This window comes from Aspergillus multicolor (assembly GCF_047715735.1).
Source record: "Aspergillus multicolor strain CBS 133.54 unplaced genomic scaffold BDW74scaffold_7, whole genome shotgun sequence".
NCBI classification, from domain to species: domain Eukaryota; kingdom Fungi; phylum Ascomycota; class Eurotiomycetes; order Eurotiales; family Aspergillaceae; genus Aspergillus; species Aspergillus multicolor.
Genome location: NW_027395958.1, coordinates 455,394 through 478,399, shown reverse-complemented (window position 1 = coordinate 478,399; position 23,006 = coordinate 455,394). Strand labels below are relative to the sequence as shown.

The 23,006-nt window shown below is 49.0% G+C and overlaps 7 protein-coding genes across 7 annotated transcripts; 5 read left to right on the top strand and 2 right to left on the bottom strand.

Moving 5' to 3' along the window:
• Positions 1 to 74: 74 nt before the first annotated feature.
• On the bottom strand, positions 75 to 2,078 carry BDW74DRAFT_176523 (uncharacterized protein; the record flags this gene model as incomplete). The annotated part of the gene is made up of 2 exons (XM_073728623.1): positions 75 to 1,577; positions 1,632 to 2,078. 2 exons carry the CDS (start codon positions 2,076 to 2,078, stop codon positions 75 to 77), a joined length of 1,950 nt encoding a protein of 649 aa, XP_073585651.1.
• Positions 2,079 to 5,012: 2,934 nt separating this feature from the next.
• BDW74DRAFT_130233 (DUF563 domain protein) lies at positions 5,013 to 5,673 on the top strand. Its single transcript, XM_073722271.1, has one exon. The coding sequence runs from the start codon at positions 5,201 to 5,203 to the stop codon at positions 5,531 to 5,533; it is 333 nt and encodes a 110-aa protein (XP_073585650.1). The 5' UTR covers positions 5,013 to 5,200; the 3' UTR covers positions 5,534 to 5,673.
• A 1,014-nt stretch (positions 5,674 to 6,687) lies between these two features.
• Positions 6,688 to 10,227, top strand: BDW74DRAFT_149990 (SMP domain-containing protein). Its single transcript, XM_073723954.1, has 3 exons — positions 6,688 to 6,727; positions 6,780 to 7,384; positions 7,463 to 10,227. Exons 2-3 carry the CDS (start codon positions 6,912 to 6,914, stop codon positions 9,696 to 9,698), a joined length of 2,709 nt encoding a protein of 902 aa, XP_073585649.1. The 5' UTR covers positions 6,688 to 6,727; positions 6,780 to 6,911; the 3' UTR covers positions 9,699 to 10,227.
• Positions 10,205 to 14,850, top strand: BDW74DRAFT_149986 (putative cytoskeleton assembly control protein Sla2). Its single transcript, XM_073723953.1, has 12 exons — positions 10,205 to 10,561; positions 10,628 to 10,674; positions 10,746 to 10,763; positions 10,844 to 10,919; positions 10,981 to 11,138; positions 11,200 to 11,280; positions 11,332 to 11,389; positions 11,438 to 11,622; positions 11,685 to 12,733; positions 12,782 to 12,931; positions 12,992 to 14,206; positions 14,295 to 14,850. The coding sequence occupies exons 1-12, from the start codon at positions 10,554 to 10,556 to the stop codon at positions 14,379 to 14,381; spliced, it is 3,132 nt and encodes a 1,043-aa protein (XP_073585648.1). The 5' UTR covers positions 10,205 to 10,553; the 3' UTR covers positions 14,382 to 14,850.
• A 1,213-nt stretch (positions 14,851 to 16,063) lies between these two features.
• BDW74DRAFT_176521 (uncharacterized protein) lies at positions 16,064 to 17,187 on the bottom strand (the record flags this gene model as incomplete). Its single annotated transcript, XM_073728622.1, has 2 exons — positions 16,064 to 16,848; positions 16,899 to 17,187. 2 exons carry the CDS (start codon positions 17,185 to 17,187, stop codon positions 16,064 to 16,066), a joined length of 1,074 nt encoding a protein of 357 aa, XP_073585647.1.
• Positions 17,188 to 18,531: 1,344 nt separating this feature from the next.
• On the top strand, positions 18,532 to 18,825 carry BDW74DRAFT_149984 (uncharacterized protein; the record flags this gene model as incomplete). Its single annotated transcript, XM_073723952.1, has 1 exon — positions 18,532 to 18,825. One exon carries the CDS (start codon positions 18,535 to 18,537, stop codon positions 18,718 to 18,720), a length of 186 nt encoding a protein of 61 aa, XP_073585646.1. The 3' UTR covers positions 18,721 to 18,825.
• Positions 18,826 to 19,126: 301 nt separating this feature from the next.
• BDW74DRAFT_130146 (putative anaphase-promoting complex subunit Apc5) lies at positions 19,127 to 22,065 on the top strand. The gene is made up of 7 exons (XM_073722270.1): positions 19,127 to 19,966; positions 20,016 to 20,109; positions 20,161 to 20,572; positions 20,620 to 20,743; positions 20,800 to 20,906; positions 20,972 to 21,108; positions 21,179 to 22,065. Exons 1-7 carry the CDS (start codon positions 19,252 to 19,254, stop codon positions 21,894 to 21,896), a joined length of 2,307 nt encoding a protein of 768 aa, XP_073585645.1. The 5' UTR covers positions 19,127 to 19,251; the 3' UTR covers positions 21,897 to 22,065.
• Positions 22,066 to 23,006: the final 941 nt, after the last annotated feature.

Genomic DNA, 23,006 nt, shown 5'->3' with positions numbered 1-23,006 from the left:
CAATAAGACCTCGTGTACTTAGTATAGATACAAGAAACAAGCACCGTTCTCTCCCAACATAAATCGAAATATTCTCAATCTGTCCCTAAACATCCGTTGGTAGACCCTCCGGCTTCCTTCTGAACTTTGTCATTGCGGAAGCATTTTTTCACATGGTCTGGCCAATGCACAATCATCTTCCACTCGTACCCGTCCTCGTCTGGTCGGTCAAAGTACTTGAAGCTGTAACTATTCGCAGTCCAGCCAGTACACTCACTCATGGCCTTGTAGAACTTTCGTCCTCGGTCCGAAGATGCCCATCCAGCGCCATACATGGTGTAAGTTGACATCAAGCCATCGTCGTTGCCCACGCACTTGCCATAGGGCTCTTTGATCATGGGCCAAGGTCGCGGTTTTCCGAGTGGTCTGAGTGTGTACTTGAATGGACCATATTCATAAACACCGCCCATCTTAAAGTTCATCGGGTTCCTGGGGTTGCAGCCGTGGATGAGGCGTTCAAATTGCCGTATGCACTGATCCACACTAAATTCGCTTGCTCCATCCCGTGCTTCGATCCGGTAACTATGAGCTTCAGGCGTGTCCTTGTAGAAAGCGCGTTCGTCGGCCCATTTCTGTCCTCCTCTGGGATTTACCTCGTTGCAATAAGTCTTGACGGTTTCGGCCAAGAGGTCAGTACTCAGGTATCGATTGTCCGTGGCATATTGCGAAAAGCAGCTGAACTGGTTGAGCAGCCTACACGATGGGCGTTCGACGCCCAAGATCTTGGATCGCGTGTTAATAATTGCCTCCGATACAAATGACGCGATTGTCTGATGACCAATTTCGTTCGGGTGGAAGAACTTTCCCCATCGATCTGGTAGTCCGATCCCAAATGTAGCTTGGTCGTCTCCCGGACAGCCGGGGGGCTTAGGGGTGCGGGGCTCTAGTGCCTTCAGGGCATCGGCGGCTGGGTTGGTGGACTTGTACAACAATGTGTTGTAAATGGCAACTTCGTCCTCCTTAATCTCGGTTTCATTTGCTGTGATGCGGGATACCAGGTCCTTCTTCTTGAGCTCATCACTAGTAGAGCCGCGAATTCGAAGGTAAGGGCGGAAAAAATGCAGTTCCGGTTGTGTGACATCTGGATAATCGCGTTTCGATCCGGGGACGCAGAACTGGCCTTTGACGATTTCCCGCGGCCATGCCTCCCAGTCTGCGTAGGTGATGCGATACTTGATCCACGAGTTCGCTTGGTACTCCTTAACTAATTCCTTGATAGCGGTATTGATGTTTGCCACAAGCTCGTTGTACTTTTTGCGTCGTTCAATAGTGAGCTTGAGACCTGAAAAAGGGAGGCCTTGAGGGAATGACCAATCAAACTTGTCTGCGCAGTCTTCGTTCTGGGTATCGAAGAATGGCGAGTAGAGGGTGAACACGACAACACCGTCCTTCTTCACCTTGCTATTCAGGGCGTCAAGAACCTGTCGAAGATTCGGCTTCAGGATTTCGTCAATGTTGGTCCGGGCCTTATCGAGGACATCCTGACATGCCTTTTCGCCTTGGAAAGGGAGAAAGACGCAAGTGGTGAGGATATTTGACTATCTCTTTGTTAGCATGAACTGGTTAAGTTATCTCGATGGGAAGGAACTTACAATGCAAAGGTCATTTCCACCACCTGTCAAAACAACAAGGTCTAGGTCCTGGCGCAGAGAAAGGGCTTGCAGAAAGATGCCACCTGTACGAGCTCCAGAGCAGGCAAGATAATCGAAGCTCTTAACAGAGCCGCCGAAAGCACGCTCCAAAAGGGCAGCGTATGATTTGTCGTAACGAGAGCATTTGCGGTCACCCTCAGACTTCGTGTAAAGTTGTCCAGATCCGATCCCTGCGGTGAAGCTGTCTCCAATGGCTGCCCAATGTTCAATCCAACCGAAATCAGCTGGATTTTTGCTGTCGGAGGAGGAGCGAGGATGGAAAACATTCAAGTCGTTGGCAGGAGAAATGTCAATGTCGGAATGCTCGGGTTGAGAAATGGAAAGGCCGGTTATGGAATCCATTAAAAGCCAAGCCAGAAGCAATGAGAAGAGAACGGGGATCTTCATTTTGGCTGAAGCGGATGACGATGTTGAAATGGAAAGAAGAAGAAACGATAGTAGAGGCGGAGGTGGAGGAGGAGTGGTTGGAAGAGAGAGAAAAAAATCGCAGCAGGCCAGCCAGAAGGCTCTTATTTATGTTGAAGAAGAGAAGTTCTGGACATCTTCGAATCATTCACTGCTGAAGTCATTCACTGCTGGTGTTAATCTGTTAATTCACCCTGCTCAGACTTGCTCCATGCCTCCAGCAGTGGTGCCTAGCCAGTCACTCCCAGACTTCTGTCATTCACTGCAGCCACTCTTCTGGTCTGTCATTCACCAGGGATTGCAGTGTGAGCCCCGTGCCTGAGGGTACCTTCGAGGAAAGTGTTGAGGCTAGGGAGGCCGAGGATAGAGCCTGGTGCTCTCTGCATTGGGTGTGTTAGGTCAAAACTGACTGAGCACGGATCCCATTCTTACACAGAGCTCTATTCAACAGCACTTTTGCTCCGCTACTTGAGTTGAGATCATGATCCTCTCGTTCTACACTCTGTACTAAGCCAAGGTATACGTGACTCTATACCCTGGGAGGTACGATTCGTCTGCCCATTCTGCGATGCGGACGACCAGAAGTCCAAAGCGAGCGAGACTTCTGACATTAGCTTAGGAGTTATATATCGTTGTTTGTATCTAACGTCTACGAGCAGGGCACTGATAGTAGTAATATCTTTACCACTTCATTGACAAAGTCAACTATTTCAAACCGTGACCGGGCATGACACAAACTCGCTGCTGGTCGGACACTTTCTGATACCTGTGCTGCGTCTACATCGCAATGGCCCCGTTGCTTAGACATATGGAACTACCAAACTCCAAAACATGTTTCTAAGCATTATTCTGATGGCTAGCTAGGTATATGTATAACGTGTGTATTTTAAGATTGGCAACTGGTAGCTTGAGATGCAATAGCCTAGAAACCAGAAGAGTCGGGGGCATGACTGACTATTGTTTCGTATGAAGCAGAATTAAAAGGCAGCCCGATTATAGACACATCTCCTCAGCTAATCACCTTCTCTCGAGCCACCGTCATTCCCAAAATGACCTAGACAGACACGAGAGCTTCCTAAGCATGGTTTACCCAGGTGAGAACCTATTTTATGTGCACTACTAGACGTAGCCTAATGTATGTAGTATCCAGATTATCAACCTTTAGGGCGGTTGTCTGTCAGCGTTCTTGTAGTACAGTAAAGCATCAGTCCTTCTTCGCGCGGTTCTTAACCCACTTGAAGGATGGGGTCTATTACTGGGTAGCCTGTTTAGGTAGGTTATCCAGATTGAAGGGGCTTGGTTCTCTCAACATGTGCAGACATCTAAATCGTTGCAGTATATTATATACTTCGTAACGTGTAGTTGGAAAAAAGTTTGTCATTACTTTTGACTTACAGGAGTCAGTGCCCAGGTGACAGGGGTCAGCAACAATTCGGGATGCTCCGGAAACTCCTGCCTTAATAGCCAAGTTGATTCATCTTTGGGAGAGTTTCGTCAATGATGTTAAGCTGTTTGATACCAAAGGGACCGACAAAGATATAATAGTTAAGCAAATATTGGTGTTCGGCTTTTAGGTATCCATCTCAAAGGCAGGAGAAAGAAGTACGGATTACTAGGTGTAGCGGATAGAGAACCAACCTGTTTATATAGTAACTTGAGCAGGTCTCTCTCAATGATTGCTTAGCGAGACGGGAGCTTTGATTTATCAAAATACTACACCGACAGGTGTCTACTCCGTATACCCTGTATGGACTACTCGTAGGTACTCCGTAATGGTACACCAATCTCAAAACTAGGGTAAACTTACCATAGAGTTCAGAACAAAGACGCTTAGTAAGAAATCCACTTTAAACAGCCTGCACTTAGTCTTGGCACCTAGGCCCCCGGAATTTTAATCTTTCTTTGTCCAGAATAATTACCTCGTCAGAAAAGAGACTCGCAGGACCAGACGATTCCCATTTCTGTGCCACATCATCAAGACTTGCTTCGAGATGACTTGTCTGGAATAACATGAGATGCATCGAACAAGACGGAACTTGATCTGCCAGCTGTTTACATTCTCAGTAGCACCGGGCTATATCAAGCATGCCTCAACCGTGGCACTAAAACCGTCTGTCGGCTCCGCTCTACTAAGTCCAATTCATCTTCATTGGCGCGAGGCCCCCAGTGGCGTTTGATGGTGCGTACGGTGACCATCTATCTCACCGTCCTTGTCAACGCCGCTTAGGGAAACGGCAAATGGTCCAACAGGCTGTGACTATGGAAGATCGTCCGTGATACCGTCTTAAGCATGGCCGTTCTATGGCGAAACAGACGACTCGGCGACGGGCCCGACCCCCTTTGAGTCAGCTTTATATTCCCTATGATTCCTCCAAATAATTGTTTACGACTGTCAATCCTGCGGTGACTAATCGTTGCAGCCTCTGAATAATATGCCCTACGCTAACCTCTCAGGTCCTCAGTTGCGTGTGATCCGAATGGTACCTGCTGTCGGGGTTCTCTGTGTCTTAGTGCTTCTTGCTATTATCCAATTCCCTTCCGCCACTTCCCAATAGCCACCTCCTTTTGAACTCCGGCCCAACTCGCCACTTGGGAAACTAGCCCTGAATGACTTGTCTGAGTCGAGCCCGAGCAGAAGTAATCTCGAGACTGCTTTCGATATTCCTGCTGATTATGGGGAAGCCAGAGAGTTCCCTCAACACTGTGCCGACCGGTTCGGCACCACATACTTGAGAAAGCTTCGCGATTCAGCTATTGAGTATTGCACGTCAGACTCCCCGGGTGGAATGACTTGCTTCCACAGCCAGACTGCATCCCGTCGCGTGGATTCCTTCTGCTTCGCTCGCCGAGCCATATTTAAGAAGAAGAGAACATTTTCTCTTTAATGTGCGATCTGCGAGATCTCAGCGAACTAGGTGTATAGGTATAAGGAATTCACAAGCTATTGGTACGACACCGGGCCGAGTCACGTCTTCGAAAGAGCCGTCAGGCTCCAGGGAAACAGTTCTGCTATTTCGGTCTATTCCCACTCTCCGAATCACTTTATCCTCATCAAGCCTGAAGGTGCTAATAACCTCTGGCACTCACTGCTGGAAGTATTTTCCATGACTTTATCATTAGATGTCCTCCGAATGACCCGGTCACCCGACACGGCAGCTCCATACTTCATAGATCACGATATCAAGAGTACTCAGGTTCTCATACTTGATGATGAAGAATATGGCCCTTATTTTAGTCTCTGGTCTCTGTTTGCAGGCAAACCGATCATACGGCTAAGTGATTTAGCCCTTCCCGTCAACTTCGTCGGGAATCTGATTGTGCCTCTGAGCGGGCGGGGGAAATCCCCTTTGGCAGGGAGACTGGGAAGCCCACACGTGCGAAGACTCATCGCTACTTCTCACGTTCTCCCGCCGTGTCCTCAAATACTTTCATCTTGACCCAGACTTACCACGCGAACGACCCCGGAAGATAGTTCTCACATTCATCAACAGAACCGGCACTCGTCGGCTCACCAACGCAGGGGACTATTTTGGCACTATTAACCCAAAGCTGCTACATGTCACCATCCAATCAATTGATTTTGCAGCGATTTCATTTCAAGAGCAACTAGTTATCGCGCAACAGACAGACGTACTTGTCGGCGTTCACGGTGCGGGTGCAACGCACAGCACGTTTCTTTCACGCCATTCAGCTTTGGTAGAGATCTTACCGTCAAATTTACACCACAGGGGATTTCGCCATGTTGCAGCGCTTCTCGGTCATTCTTATTTTAGTGCTCATGCATTGCCCGACACGCAATTGGTACTGGATGATTGGCACGAATCTGACAATCTCATCGAGAAGGATAAGTTCATAAACGTATTGAATGTGGCTATAAAGTCTATGTATAATACAGGGTCTCGGAATTACGATGTACTGTGACTGTTCATAGTAATGCTCCATGGGGACGTCGGGATCTGTTGTTTATTATTTGAGTGCCAATCTAAGATGGGTATTGACCGTTATGTTATTCTCATGGCCTGTCTGATTCACAAGCATCAAGATCGGCTCGCACAGTCGCATTCCCTTTTAAGATGCGGTAGGAGGCTGATACGTAAGTAGCGTAGTTCTTGTGCACCTTTAAACATGGATGGCCCTACGAATATGTATATACGTATAATTATAGTGCTACATCCGAGGAGTGTCTGGCACTAACAATGTACCCTATCTACTGAATCCGTACTCCGGGGTTCGTACTTAAGAGCATGCAGCGATACGCCTCTAAAACACGACCGGGATGAGATTCCGACTGAGATACTAGTGGGTAACGGGTAGCAATTACGGTTAGGCTTCTGAGTTTTTCAGAGTTAGATCGTGGAGGAGGTCAAGCCAGGGTCCCCAAGAAGGTATTTAGATAGAGTTACGAAGTACACTGTAAAAGAAGACTAATTTGCGGGGCGAAGCAAAGCAACTATTAGAGTCAGAAAGAGGCTAAGAAACATTACAACATTATTTGCTACGCATCCATCTGCGAAAGATGTACCGGTAGCGCCAAGTCACAAATAGCACGTGATGGGTTGAGATAGCTCATCCAACTGTATCCGACAGTCGACTCGGACTCCGGAGTAAATTCATACCTCAACCCTTTTGCAGTATGCCCTAGGCGTGTGAACTACTGGTTCGTCTCTCTAACAGATTCTCGAGCTAAATATCAGATGCTCCTTTGAGCTTTTCGTTGCGCATCCCTGTTCCTTAGCTCGCTCTTACCTCATGATGCCGCAGGCGATGGTGGTCGCGGAGCTCTCGCTGAAACGCGTTTGACCAACTAATCACCTAATGGGTCCTTTAAGCACCTTCCTTGTTGTTTACATCCTTGGCGGACTCACATTTCTCCCTTTGGTTCTATTGATATTTCTTCTCTACTCATATCTAGTTTTGCCGCCGTGTCCCCCGCAATCCGAGCAGGTGAGCAGCTCTGGGGATACCTCCCTCCATCGGCCAAATGACGATCACCTTAGTCTCAAGTCTGGGACTGATGAGCTGGCCGAGGAATTTTATCGCACCCATGAAACAGATGTCGCCGCAGGATACTTTGTCGTCTGTCGCGAATACGTCCCAGGTGGTGTCAATGGGAAACCCCCAGAGCGGACTACTCCTGCAGGGGAAATAGTTGCCACAGAGAGTCCAAGCGTCTACCAAACAATGTATAGGAGTCTTTTTGACCGGAAACATACACCCACAATTGAGCCAGCGAAGAACACAACAAAAAATGGCAAAAGAACACGTAATATGTTCTATATTGTGCTTCGGTACGTACCCTGGCCGCAGTCACGTTTTTGAGCCTCTTGGTCATTAAATGTTCAAAACCTGACGGAAGAGGAATATAGACATGGTCATTTGATGCTTTACGACGACGCGAACCAGATGGAAGTGAGATATGTCATATCGCTCGCTCATCACGATGTGGGTATCTACAGCGGGGAAGCAGAACTGCCCGAAGGGGAACTATGGTTGAAAAGAAACGCTATTAGTCTTTCGCGACGGCTCGAGTCACTTGGTGATCTTGGAGGGCCGACTCCTCCATTTTTCTTCTTTTCCGAGAACCTGTCCGACAAAGAGGATTTTTATTTTGCTATGCTTCAGAATCAAACAAGATTGGGACACCCTCCTGACCGCCCGCCCAAACACCAGGAGTTTGATGTTAGGCATATAGTCACACTAGTCCAACGCTTACATTCTTCAGAGGAACAACTCCAGACTCGATGGATCAACGCTGTACTAGGCCGAATATTCCTCGCCTTGTACCGGACGCCTGAGATGGAGCAGCTTGTTCGGTCCAAAATCATCAAAAAGATATCCCGTGTCAATAAACCGAACTTTATCAGCAATATCGGTCTCCGAAGTATTGACATGGGTAATGGACCCCCTTTCATCACAAATCCAAGGCTCAAAGATCTCACGGTTGACGGCAATTGTTGTGTTGAGACGGACGTTCAGTATTCGGGAAACTTTCGCGTCGAGATTCTGGCCACTGTGCGCATCGATTTGGGACAACGTTTCAAGGCTAGGGAAGTTGACATCGTTTTGGCAGTAGTTTTGAGGAAGCTGGAGGGACACATGCTGATACGATTCAAACCCCCGCCCAGCAATCGAGTGTGGATTTCCTTTGAGTCAATGCCCAATATGACCATGGACATTGCACCCGTTGTCAGCTCGAAACAAATCACTTATGGTATTATTTTGCGGACAATAGAGAGTAAGATACGAGAAATGGTGGCAGAGAGCGTCGTCCTGCCATATTGGGATGATGTTCCTTTCTTGGATACTATGGCTCAACAATATCGTGGCGGAATATGGGAGCGGGAATCTCCCGAGCCTGATTCGACGGTAGAAATTCTCCTTGACGAGTCGGGAGGTCGGGCTCGAGTGCCAGAAGGCGCGGATACACTGCGAGTGCCGAAGTCGAAAGACGATCAAGTTATGAGTGCACCGCCTCTTTCTGATTCCGTCACCAACCCCGCAGAATATTGCGGGAAGACAGGACTATCAGGAGACTCTGGCAAGGAATTCTCGACCGCGTTACCCTCAGCTTTAGGACAAACTGCAAGTTCGCCGCCACGGGCAATTCGTTCTCGGACATTCTCTCATACCGCTGATCCCGTGCTGACCGCTGACCATGGACAAATGGACGGGATACTATCGGACTTCAAAAATGACGATAAGGGAAATGCTGCTAGCGCAATGATAGAGATATCTGGTCGTTCTCCTCCTGCAACGCCAAATGGACAACAAAATAACTCGTCTCCTAGTGATGATCGGAGCATACCGGAAACCGGTTACCCGAGCTGTGAATCAGTTTGTACTGATTCCACTGGAAACACAGTGGAAACTCGCAGTGGTTTGCCCAAGGCCTCTTCTTCTCCTCATATAGTTGATCCTGTTTTGAGCATGGGAGGTGCGCCTAGTCGTTCGACCTCATCTTTAAACACCATCAAAACGCGCCGCTCTGCTATCACAGAAGGCTCGACTCGTTCGAGCCCTTCTCACCTATCGCCAGATAAAAAAAGTCAGAGCTCGCTATCACTGGGCACAGCGACCTCAATGGCAAAGAAATGGGGTTGGAACATGTTCGTTAGAGGCGAACCCAGTGCAAGCCTTGGCCTCGGCGTGTCACGACCTGCAGGTACCCCTGAGGAGCCTATTGGACGTGGATATCCGCTCCCTCCGCCAGGTACTCCGCTGCCAACGCCTGCAAATGTGAATAGCAATAAGCGGAATCCGGTCTCTGTCCCGAAGCGCAAGCCTGTGCCGCCCACTACTGTTCAGGAGTCAGTGTCATTGGACGAGGATTCGAGAAATCAGCTGCAACTACAGTCTGCCTTTTCACAACGGAAGGCAATACTTGACCCCAGCAATCTTGCAGGGCTGCCTGTTGAGCTACTCGTTATCGAGGCACCTTACGATTCGGCTCCCAACAGCCCGGCCGACCTTGGACCAGCTTTGAGCTCTTCGGAGCAAGGTACACTAACAGTTGAGCGGTCTAAAGAACTGGCTCAAGGTGATACTGAAATTCAACCGCGAGATAACCGTGCAGAGGACCATACAACGGTGGCTCAATCATGAGCATTCAATCACCTAGAACACGATGGGAGCAAGCCAATGGAGCTTTTTGTACAGAGTAGTATATGTTTGACAACGCTCCAAGATACTCTTCCGGCGATCCTAGCGTCATTACAATGCATTGTACTTTTCCCATCCATGAAAGAGTATGCGACTGACCACGTGGTCGAGAGCTGCCCAAGCATCTTATGGATAGGCAGCGACGCAACATGCCACATGTTATTGCTAGTTCTATCACTGGCATTCTCTTATGTCAATCTGGCTCACATATTCAATGCTTATATGGACTGGCATCACGGAGGGGACTCTATGCTTTTGTCTTGCAGCTGAGTGCTCGGCCTCTAGGTTACCTGCACCGAAAATAGACCGTCATTACTTTCTCGACAAGGAGGTCTAGGTTATTGTTAACCCTGGACGCTAATGGCAAGATAGGCAACCTTAAGAAGTAATCTTGGAAAGTAGGGTAACTAACTAACCCTCTAGTTAGGAAGGATGACGAAGCCCGAGCTGGAACAGTGAGCGCCAAGACTTGCGGCTAGGACTCGGGCTAGTCTGTATGGAGATCGGCCAGGCGTCAGCGTTCCCCCCGTCCCAAGCCTACTACTCCGTAGTCTGTACTCTTAATCTACCCGAGCGTCAGTCCTTCTCTCCTTTTTTCTAGCCTACTGTATTCTATTCTGTTGTTTGCGAAACACACCTTCTTTACCCTCTCTCTTTTATTCTTTGAGTATTCACCTACCAAGCCGGCCTACCACTCGTCAATAGCTCGATTGTTCGCTTCAGTTGTCCGCACTCGATCCGCCCGCCAACTGCAAGTTCACCGTCGTCCCAAATCCCCAGCTATCCTCCACTATTAGGATGAGTCGGTAGGTAGCTTGGACGTCCGCCCTTTGAGGACACACGGATCCGGAAGCTGACACTAGTCCCCGCAGCACAGAGGCTGATCTGGCGATAAACATTCGCAAAGCCACAAGCATCGGTATGTTTTGAAGGCCACTGCTACCTCACCCGCTTATGAATATTGTATCACTGACCTGGTTGGGATTGTAGAGGAAACCGCGCCTAAAAGTATCAATCTACCCACCCCATCGCCCTCCCCCAATTCGCTTGTCTCGACCCCGGAAAGCCGCCCACTGATATCTCCATAGGAAAACATGTTCGAAGCTGCATTGTGTACACATGGGACCACAAGTCATCTGCGGCCTTCTGGGCCGGTATGAAAGTGTATGTCTCAGGACGACAGTCATTGATGTCCTTTCCGCGCGCTGACTCGTCCTGCCGACAGCCAACCGGTCCTAGCCGACGAAGTTCAAACATTCAAAGCTCTCATCACGATACATAAGGTCTTGCAGGAAGGACATCCGATAGTAATTCGTGAAGCACAGCAGCATGCCAGCTGGATTGATAGCTTGATGAGGGGTGTTGGCGGAGAGGGCATTCGAGGTGCGCCAGTCTTCAAACGCCAGATTGCGACCCTAACTTCGCTAACTGACATGCTTGATAGGCTATGGCCCTCTAATCAGAGAATATGTTTTCTATTTGGAGTCCAAGTTGGCTTTCCATCGGAATCATCCCGAGTTCAACGGTATGTGGTTTAAACTTCACACCAATTATGCGCTTGCTGAGAGTGCTTTAGGACTGTTCGAGTACGAGGAATATATCAGTCTGAAAACTATCAATGATCCAAATGAAGGGTAACCATGATTACCTCCCTTCCTGCCTCCAAACTAACGTTGAATTAGATATGAGACCATTACGGATCTGATGGGCCTGCAAGATCAAATCGATGCTTTTCAGAAACTCATTTTCTCGCATTTCCAGTCCGGAACCCACAATGAATGTCGAATCTCCGCGTTAGTTCCTCTTGTGCAGGAAAGTTACGGCATTTATAAGTTCATCACCAGCATGTTACGGGCGATGCACACTGGTGGGTTCCTACCTTCTGCCCCCTTTTTCTTCACCATTCTACTCACTACGGCTTCTTCTTAGCAACGGGCGATGCCGATGCACTATCACCTCTGCATGGTCGTTACGATGCGCAGCATCACCGGCTGGTTCGATTTTACTACGAATGCTCGAACCTACGATATCTGACCAGCCTAATCACTATTCCAAAACTCCCACAGGAATCACCAAATCTACTAGGGGATGAAGAAGAACGGCCGGCATTGCCGAAGCGGCCGACCAAGGAGATTGAGGCGGTACCGTCACCTCCGCCGAAATCGGTGGCTGCTGAGCCGGAGCCAATAAATGATTTTTGGAGCTCGGAAGCTCGACGTCAACAGGAAGAATTCGAAGCAGAGCAGCAGCGTCTACAGCAACAGTGGGAGGATCAGCAACGCCAGCAATTGCTTGCCCAACAGCAGGCCCAACGCGAATTTGAGGAACAACAACGTTTACAGGCCGAGCAACAGCGGCTTGCTCAGGACCAACTTATGCGTGAACAATATCAGAGTCAAACGCAAGGCCGCTTGGCCGAATTGGAGCGGGAGAACTTGAATGCTCGTGCGCAATATGAGCGGGACCAGCTGATGCTCCAGCAATACGACCGCCGTGTGAAAGATTTGGAGGAGCAAATGAATCAGTTGACAGCAAATCTAAACCTGCAAAATGCCTCCAAGGATGAGCAAATCAGATCTCTCCAGGAGCAGGTCAATACATGGAGAAGCAAGTATGAAGCTTTGGCAAAGCTGTATTCTCAGCTTCGCCAGGAGCATCTAGATCTGCTCCAAACGACGAAGAGCCTCAAACTAAAGGCAGCCTCTGCTCAAGAAGCCATAGAGCGACGAGAGAAGTTAGAGCGTGAACTTAAGACAAAAAACCTTGAGTTGGCTGACATGATTCGGGAACGGGATCGTGCTTTGCATGATAGGGACCGTCTAACTGGTAGCAACAAGGATGAGCTCGAGAAAGTCAAGCGGGAACTACGTTTTGCTTTGGAGCGCGCAGAGAATGCGGAACGCCAAAAGGGCACTGAAATCTCCTCTTTGCTATCAAAGTATAACAGAGAGATGGCCGATCTAGAGGAAGCGCTAAGAGTAGGTCATTCAGCAGCTTTCTGTATCGGCGCACTGACCAAAATATAGAATAAAACGCGTGCCTTGGAGGAATACAGCACCAACAACGAGATGAGAAATGGCGACCACGAACTCGCGCTCCAGGAAAAAGAAACGGAACTTGAAGCCATGCAGGCGGCCATGGACGAAGCCCTTCTAGAGCTAGAGGAGTTGAAGCTGGTGCGTTTTCTCATGAACTAGCTAACTTCATGTATTTAGTTTGTCTAACGCATGTCACAGAACCAAGGTGACGCCGACAAAGCGCTGGATACCCAGATTGACCATGTTTTACATGGCACAGTCTCTAAGATCAACGATATCATTGACTCAGTGCTCCAGACTGGTGTGCAGCGCGTTGATGACGCACTCTATGAGCTAGACTCTACCATGCAAGCCGGTAACCAGAACGCTTCGCCACCCTATGTCCTCTCGCAAATTGAGAAAGCATCTGCATCTGCAACGGAATTCTCCACCGCGTTTAACAACTACATCAGCGATGGACCGAATAGCCCCCATGCTGAAATTATCCGCACGGTGTCTAATTTCTCCGGGGCTATCGCCGATGTCCTTAGCAACACCAAGGGGTTGACCCGTTTCGCTAACGATGATAAGAGCGCTGACCAACTAGTAAATGCTGCCCGCAAGTCTGCACAGGGCACTGTTCGTTTCTTCCGAGGTCTCCAATCCTTTCGTCTTGAAGGCCTAGAAGCCTCAAGTAAGGTTGGTGTCGTCATCAACAACAATTCTGAAGTGCAGAGAGATCTTCAAGCTCTGTCGAAGCTCGTTGATTCGTTCGCACCAAAGAGTAGTCGGCTCCAGACTAACGGAGACCTGGGCGACCTGGTGGACCAAGAACTTACGAAGGCAGCCGACGCCATTGATGCCGCTGTCCAACGACTCGCAAAATTAAAGAACAAACCGCGCGACGGCTTCTCTACCTATGAATTGAAAATCAACGACGCAATCTTGGAGGCGGCGATTGCTGTGACTGGTGCAATTGCAGAACTCATCAAGGCTGCCACCGCCTCTCAGCAGGAGATTGTTCGCGAAGGACGTGGTAGCTCTTCCAAAACGGCATTTTACAAGAAGAATAATAGGTGGACAGAGGGTCTCATCTCTGCTGCCAAGGCCGTTGCCTCCTCGACAAACACATTGATTGAGACTGCAGACGGTGTGATTTCCGGCCGCAACTCCCCCGAACAGCTTATCGTCGCCAGCAATGATGTCGCTGCTAGCACGGCTCAGTTGGTTGCTGCCAGTCGTGTGAAGGCTACCTTCATGAGCAAAACACAAGATCGACTGGAGACAGCTAGCAAGGCTGTCGGCGCGGCCTGTAGGGCTCTGGTACGACAAGTGCAGGATATCATTGCTGAGAAGAATCGCGACGAGAATGAGGCGGTGGATTACTCCAAGCTCAGTTCGCATGAGTTCAAAGTACAGGAAATGGAACAACAGGTATGTGATTTTGCTTTCCTACTTCAATTTCCGGCTTATCGATGAATACTACCGTCCTGGTTTGGTGACTAATAACTAGTCAACATAGGTGGAGATACTTCAACTCGAGAACGCCCTTGCTCGTGCTCGAACGCGCTTGGGAGAAATGCGCAAGATCTCTTACCAAGAGGACTAAACCAACTGCCTGTTCGGTCAAGAGACTCGGAGTGGTGGTGGCGCAGAACATCATCTTGATATCTGGTAACCGTATGCTTGAATACTTCGTGCCTCATCGCCTTCTCAGTGGGGCGCCGTTCTTACTCTATGCTTCTTATGTTTATCTTTTGCCTCTATCATTCTGATGTTGTTTCTTATTACCTCCACTGCCATTTTCCAAGTCGAAACCGGTTAGATATACTGCCAGTCTGTAAGAAGCACACTGACCAAGCTATTCTACTGGTTTCCAATTTTGAATGATTACTCAAAACCATTCATTCCAAGTCGAACCTGCATGTATTTCTTAGTCTATTGAATTTGAAACTTAATCGTTGGGCATTGCCCGATGTTTTGACAAGATAGCATGATCGGTGTTTTTTTTGCAACCCAATATTTACATTACATGCGGTATCATTGCTCCCCAAATCAATAGGGGATCTGAGCCCCATCAGGCGTAGAATTACCAGTTTGCTGATCCGAGAGTCTCTTCGTGCTGCATTTCTAGAGGTACCGATTGGCCCTGCGCCGAGACTTGCCCGACTCTTCGTTTAGATACCTTCGCAACCCTGCAATAGCAGGATACGTCTCTTTATTCTACAGAATATGCCGCAGCCGACAGCCTCATAGAGAGGCAACCGCAGTTCTGCTGTGTAAAGCCTCTCTATATGCTTCTGGCTGTTGATTCAGCAGTGGGCGGTTTTGTTCTGGCATGAGGAGTCAAAAAAAGGGAAGCTTCGGCCTAAAATGGATTAGAAGGCTATGGTTTTCATGTAGATTGTAATGATTTCATGGCATCCAGTCCTAGAGTAACCGCCTGATGCATAATACAGTAATTTTAAGAATCCTATATTGCGGATCTTTGGGCTGCCCGAAGAATCTATGTATCCCGTGCAACACAATGCCTACGAAGTTGAGTTCCTAGATGGTGGGCCGTGCTAGCACCCAATGTCTGATAAAAATCAACATGAAAGAGGACTGAGAAGGGCGTTTAATGTGTAAGTATAGATGCATTCTCCATAGATGAACACCATTCACGCCCAACTTTATTAATGACTGAAAAGCAAAGAGGGTCACGGTGCGGACTCAATGTGGCGAGAACAGAGAATAAAGAGATATTGATAAGTCCCTCACTCCGCCCCGAGGTTGCATAGCCCTTCATTCCACCCAGTTCCCTACGCCACTATTGCTCGTCGGGGTCGGTAGAAAGCATCCAGTCTATACCCGAAAGCACTATTAGTTTGAGGCTAGCACATCTTTGAGGGAATACTGACAATATGTACTGACTGTAGCCCTGGATACGGCCAAAACGAAACACAGAGAACTATTATCGAAATGGCAAGTAGACTGGTTCAGGCGTAGAAGGAGCTCTCATCCCAATAACCGGCAGTGGTATCCTTTTCCAGCGGATATCAAGGAAGGCAGCCGGATTGTTTATAAGCACTATCATCCATATTGCTGGGTTGAGAGTGTCCGTTGCAGAGCGCAGGAGCCATCGTTCAAGACTCTTTACGTCGACTTGGGTAATCTGGAACAAATGGAATATCGATAGGGACACGAAACATCCCCGGCGGTGGAGTGGAATGGTGATTTACAGAAGTGTGCATAAGCTCTGCTTCCCACCAGCACTGGGAAAGCTAAGACTGCTTGAAATACATCGATAACCTAGAGATTCAGAAAAGGATTGAAATCAAATGTATCGAAGGTCTCCTGCATCAGGGATGCTGTGTTGTAAGGAAGCAGAGCAGCTTGGTCATCCCAGTTAGGAAGCTGCATGTTTGCCATGTCGAGGTAGTTCTCCGTTTGTGGGTTGTGCGTCTGCGGGTGGTGATAAATGCTCGATGCATCAGCGGCGTCGAGAGTGGCGTCCTTGAGCATTGGGCTGACAATATCTGCGGGGTAAGGGGAGTCTGTAGCTTCGGTTGGTTCAGGAGATGGAGGCCCCGTTGCCAGAATCTCAGAGCCAGCAATATGATGCTCGGCAACGTCAGAGTTGTTACTCTTGTGGATGACCAGGGCAGGCTGGGTAGCAAATGCCATGACAGGTGCATTGCGGCCCTGGGTCTCCTTCTTCCGCTGATTTTCTGTGACATAGCCAGTAGCGTAACAGTGTTTGATAAGATCGTCAACTGAAAGATGGGTCGAGAGCTGAGCTTCCGTAGCAACTGGGCTTTTGACTCGAGCCATGGTGTACTGTTGCTGATCATTGAGCGTTAATTCCCAGCCCATGGCGTCCAAGTAGCGATCCGGCTGGAGAACACCAATAAGCTCAGCATTCAAAGTCAAGAAAGATTCTAGAGAGACTTCGTTATCGTGACCGTCACGAATTATGGAGTACGCTTTCGCCAATATGGTCCACTTGGCTTTGAAGGGATCGTTTTGCCACAGGAAACGAAGGATACCGGACTTTGCTTTTTGAGTAATGTTTGGAAATATCGCAGAGTAATAACCTAAAGCAGGTCAATTGTGTTTCGGTCACTTTTCTCGGGACGCAACTTACTTCTAAAGGCAATGAAACTGTTCAGGGGCCTTCGTTTCCCGTCATGAGCTCGCCTGCCTCGTGAAGAAGTTGGGCGGAGCCTTGAGCCAGGTAGAACAGGCAAGGTGTGATTTGTGTCTGGGTTTCTGTTGGTCTGAATAGCCGGATTTTCGTTTCTGAAAACAGGCTGTCTCTGTTCCTGGGCTTTGATGTCCTGTAGGTGCTTAATCAAGTCTTCCAGCTGCTGAGGCGGCATGCTCAACAGGAATGCGTTAAAAGCCCGCTGAAGAGGAGAGAATGCGTTCTCCATGATGGATGCGAATTTGGCGCTGTGTCCCGGAGAAACGAAATGTACGAGGTCCTGCTCAAGTATAATCGAAAGAAGGGAAGAACACCGAATATGGACGAGGAAACAATCACCCAAGTTTGAATAAACTCGGACTGTCGGGGCGCAAGAAAGAAGACAGAGAGCGTCAGAGGACCAGAAGAGACAGAGATGCCCAGTGTTACTCTCTGAAGGAGGAAACAAGGTAGCATTAGCTTGGGAGACTGGCTGTGGTGGCAGGTCAAACAAAGAAGTGCCAACCTTCACTGAAAGTATTCACAACAGACTAACACAAAGCAGCCCAGTCCTACCACTGAGCCTAGTATCCAATCAGATTTTGTCAAGTCTTCTGAGTGTCTCAAACCAGGGTTTGGCACATATCCCATTCACTTCTAAAACATGACTGGGTATAAGGGCAACAATGTGCTTGAAGCAACAGCTATGGAAGCTTAAGATTACACTAGTATTATCTCTAATCAGTATGTTTATTTCTGTGTCTCTTTCAAACTCTAGCAATTAATAACTTGAGATAGACTTGCAGCTTTTTAGCAGGATTCTGACAGCCTGTTGGAAACGTCTTAACGTCAAGACTGGCAATGAGCTAGATTAAAAGAGACAATAATAGGCCTGGCTTGGTGCCTATATCTATGATCAGACTTCCAAGGTTTGGAAAACTGGCATATGCTGCGGACCTCTTGTAACTTGAAACTTGAACTCTTTTAGTCCTCCCTTTGTAGTCAGACAGACTGGCCAAAAGTGGCTGATAACACACCGTCCAGCGAAGTCCACAAGACCTCGTGCATTTAATTATCCTTTTTTTTTTTTTTTTTTTTTTTCAAACCTGGGAACATAAATGGGAGTACTGATAGCTCAGATGACATTATTCCAATAGTAGTCTTGCTGGTCTTTGATTCCTTTAGCTTCTTGACTCTGAGGCCGTATAGTTACTTCTAGATAGAAAAGAAAAAGGTTCTTCGCTCAGCCTTCTTTTTCTCTCCCCATTGCTCTCTCATTAACCACACGTGAGATATCCTGTCTTTCCTTTGTACTCTTACTTTGGCACGTATAACGCGCCTAGCAGACTACTGGTATAGATCGCTTCGCTACCTAAAGGATTCCGACCTATGAATTTCTCTCTGAACTGGAATGGGTGGACCTCACTCATCCACCCCGCCTATGTCGAGGTACTTCAATTATTAATGTGTCTACTATACGGCAAAAAAGTGTGATTGGCTGTGGAAAGCATGATTCGAAACGAAATCGAAAGGTGCGCTTGATTCCCAATGGTTATGGGAGACAAGGCAATTGACCCATCGCCAGTTTCTCGGGGGCATGCTGGATATAGTACCACTGCATACATGTCAGAGCATTTTCAGCGGTCTTCTTCGTTTGCGAGAGCTTCTTGGAAGGTGCACAATCCCGACGTGGAGGATCTGCGGCCTCATCCTCGGGAATGTGACAGGAGCGTGTGTGCGGTTCTTACTTCGTCAGTCCTCACCATGTACCCAGTATTCTTAGTCTCCCAATAATAGTTTTCTTTGCAAGGGCAGGTCCATAACCGGGTCTCAATATAGACACCCTGTGTCATTTTCCCACAGCGTAGAGTGACTTCGAGTTAGTGGGATAGGATAGTGGGTGAATAAAAAAAAAACATACAACAGCTGGGATTCGCATGTGGTCACCCACCATACTACTAACCAGCCGGCGTGTGGCTTAAGTACGGCTGAGCGGACGGGAAGCCCTGTTCTCCACACCCTGTGGTCATATGTACTTGACTTGTAGAATATAATGTCTCTCAATAAAAAAGTGTGTCGGACAAGATCGGCACCTTCCTTGCAACATCCACATAAACATCTTCATCGAGCTCGCGGCTCGCCCGATCCCTCGTGGAAGGACATCAGAACACACTTCTCAAAGGCATAAATTATTCCGCTCGCTTCCTATTTACGCGCTGTCGACGCACCACTTCTGCTAACGCTTCTTCCTGGAAGCAAAAATAAGAAAGAGCCTAACTGGGCCATCGCAGACAATGCACAGCTTACAGCTGCAATGAGTCGCTATCTCACACCCTCAAAGGTTGCTCTGCTAAGCCTCATCTCTATCTATTCTGAAGGCGTCATCCCGAACTCGTGCGCCATTCATGTATTGTCTTTTTTGGTCGCCTATCTGAGTCCCTTGAGCGCAGGGGATGCTCCTGCCTCGCACAGCTGGTCAGCCCAGTACTCAGTATCCGTCGAGGATCTTGAAAGGGCACTGAAAGCGCGTCCATCGTCCGTACCGGGAAGATCGATTTGGGATCTGTTCCTGCGCAAGATCTGGTCAATCGACTCATGTGATGCGCTGGAGTTGTTCTTCACTGAGATATCCGGTACTCTCGCGAAGACGCGTGAGGAACAGATCAGGGAGAGAGATGCCGGCCTTGCTCCGGAATCCGGCTGCATGCGCCTTGCTTGGTGTTCTCCGTTAGGCGCCTTTGTGAGGAGATCTCAATTGGAATTTACCAGGCTCCAGTTCCATGACTCGGTCAGGTTATGGAAAGGATTTGTCAAATATCGTCTTCCTACCTACCGAGCTTGGGCACGCAGAAACCCCTCTGATGATCAGGCCTTTGTCGACATCAATCTACTCGAGCTTGGTCTTGATACGAGCAGTCACCTTGCTCAAGTAGCTTACGGAAGCATCGAGGACGATGAAGAGGATGACCGCTACGTCAGTACGAAGGAGGTCGAGCGGCTCTTGGAGTTCCAAATTGGAGAGCTACAAAGTAACATGTCCTGTCCCTATTTCTAGCGGACTTCCCTCTAACAAGCTAGGATTTGGTGGAAGAGTTCCAGAAGGCTTGAAAGTCCAGTTAAAGCGTATCGTCGCATCCGGCGTAACATTGCCTAATCTGATTCATTATTTAAGGTGGAGACTTGAGACCAGGAGCTTTTCATTCCCAAGGCTAATTACCTGCAGGTTCCTCGATGCCTGGAGGGCTGGGGACTACCCGTCGTCCTTTGACAACCTCCATCGCTACTTCGATTACACGATGCATAGTCGGGACAAGGGAACCTATCAATATGCGCTTTTGAATCTTGCCATACTCCAGGCCGACTTCGGATGTTACGGAGAAGCCGTTTCTGCAATGCGCGAAGCCGTCTCAATTGCCAGGGAGTCTCACGACATGAACTGCCTGAATTTCTGCATGAGCTGGCTGTACCATTTTGGAAAGGCTTTCCCCGAGCTCATTAAAGATGTTGAAAATACTGGCATGCTGGGTAATGAGAAGGAGGGGCTCGCCTTTCTCAAGGCCAAAGCAAAAGAGACGGAGATGTGGGGGTTGCTGAGTACTACGCTGCTGAGCGAAGCAAAGCTTGAGCTTCAGAACGTAAGTCCTCCTTTGGCCATCTACTGCGTCTCTCTGACGCCTAAAAGGGGGAGAGTCTAGCATCAGCGATCGAAAACATCGTCCGAGCATCGCATCTCAACGTCACGAAGAACCTTATGAATTCAATGGGGCCCCAGCTCTTACTCCAGACTGCACTATACTCCAGAATAGGTACCTCATTACGTTCTACATGATTTTATCCCCGACTTACCAGCTACTTTTCTCAGGCACCAGTCATCTCGCCTGGTTGAGTAGCGAGACATTCCGCCACTCCTACCGGAACAGCGCACCTTTCGAGGACTACTTGAAGAGCACATTCCGAAGCTGCCAATTGGTGAGCCTAAGTTCGTTTTTTTTTTTTTTTTTTTTTTCATCCACATAATCGCTCATACCTCCTAGCTCGCACAGCAGGGCCGCTACAGCGAAGCCTCCGCCCAAATGGCCGAAATGAGCCCAGAACGATTCCGATCCCTTAAAACAGGCCAGTATTGGGCCTTCTTCTCCGGAGCTCTTCAGCTCAGACGCAAACTCTATAAGCAAGCTCTTTTCTCCCGGCCCTCCCTCTCCACCTCCACAATGTTCACATCTAACAACTAAACTCTCTAGTGATGACCAAGTAGCGTCAGCCCACATCCTCTCGCAACTCCAAGCAATCGACCTCCCGGACAGCGATCTGGCCTTCCTTCTCGCCTTTCTCCGCATCGATTACCTCCTCCGCCGCGCCGACTACGCCCAAGCCCTCGAGTTCCTCGAAAAGACCGCGCAATCCATCCACACCGACAACTTCGACATCCAACCGCAAGTCAAACTCCTCTGCCTAAAGGCTCGCATCTTCGACAAACTGGGTCAGTCCCAGCGCGGCTTCTCGCTCGCCATGCGCGCCGCAAGTATCGCCTACCGCTCACGCCTCCTCCCAGGTCTCTGGGAGGCCATTGTAGCACTCGGCTCTGTGCTTTTAAGCCTGAAGGAATTCGATGCCGTCGGTCGGATGGTTGAAAGCATCATGCCGCAGATCCTTGAAACAAGCGACTGTGATCTCGCAGCGAGCGCGTACTCGCTCCTCGTGGACGCGAATATGGGGATTGCAGGGCGGCTGTGGAGCGAAGGGAAGAATAACGGGCCTGCGAAGAAGGAGTATATGAACCGTGCCCTGGGGTACCTGGATTCTGCGTACGAGCAGTTTGAAGAGATTGAGGATATCCGCGGGCAGTGTGAGATGATGGCCAAGAAGGCTACCGTTATGCATCTTACGGGCGATTCGGTGCTTGCTAATGACTATGCGGCGAAGTACCTGGACCTGCGAAAGCAGAAGGTTTCGGCTTGAGCTTGTTCTCCAATACAAGGGGGGTAGGAATATGAGGGTGAGAAGGTTGTTTCCCCTGACAGACAGCTAGCATGTATGGATTAGGAGCGCTCCAGAGGAGATTGTACTTCCCCATAAGTCAGCCTCTGCCATTGAAAGAATGACACAGTGAAAACTGCCATCCAAATACCATTGATATAAATGCAGGTAACTACATCGCATAAAACCCCCAAAGCCGCCTCTTCCCAGCCGATTTACAGATTGTGGTATGGAATATGAAGCTCAAGTAGAAGCTCCCGGATAATACATCCGAACGCCTAGGTAATGACAGGACGCCCCTAGGGAATGACAGACTGCCCCTGCTAGTAAAGCCCAAGCCGAGACTGCGCTGACTAGACCACATGCGGCTGGATCACCCTAATGGAGACTGCAAACTGATGCTCGTATTCTAGGCTCAGCAACATCCACCCCTGCGCGCAGGAGCATCTTCCCAGCCGAACTCTAAAGCCCGTATTCCAATAACCACAGCAAAGCCCCAGGCGCCCAAAGGGGACACGACAAAGCGCAGCCCGTTCCCGGACTCGAAGGTGCTAGAGGCTTACGTAGAACGCTTTGGGAAGAAGAGGGGGAGGGGGAAGACGAACACTCCTTTGTTGGCAGTTCCGCGGAGCCGCGACGACGTACCCGGTTCCCAGGTCTCCTCCGGCGTAAGCTAGATCGTCCAATCGTCTTGATGGAGTTTCGGAGTCGGCGTCGTCGAGTGATGCGCCTGGTTCGTGGCTGAAAGCGGGTTTCGTGCATTTCCGGCGCCTCGCCGAAGCAGCGCGAGCACGGACAGATTCCTCTCTTGCTTTGTTGATCCTGCGGAAAGGCCTTCATGTCAGGAGGCTGGCTTGGACTGTTATGCTGTTTCCCTCGCTTGTTCCCGGTACGGACAAGGCTCTGTGGCGCTGTTGTCTTTGTGGGTTGAATTCGTATTCGGAGTTCGTGAATTGAGGATGCGCGAGGGGGCAGATCGGGATTGAGCAAGGTAAGTTTGACTTCTCAACTCTAGATGGAAAGGGAATTTGATGACACCTTGAATAGTGCCAGCCTGTCTTGATGCTCAGTAAATCAGAGCCCTGGCAATCT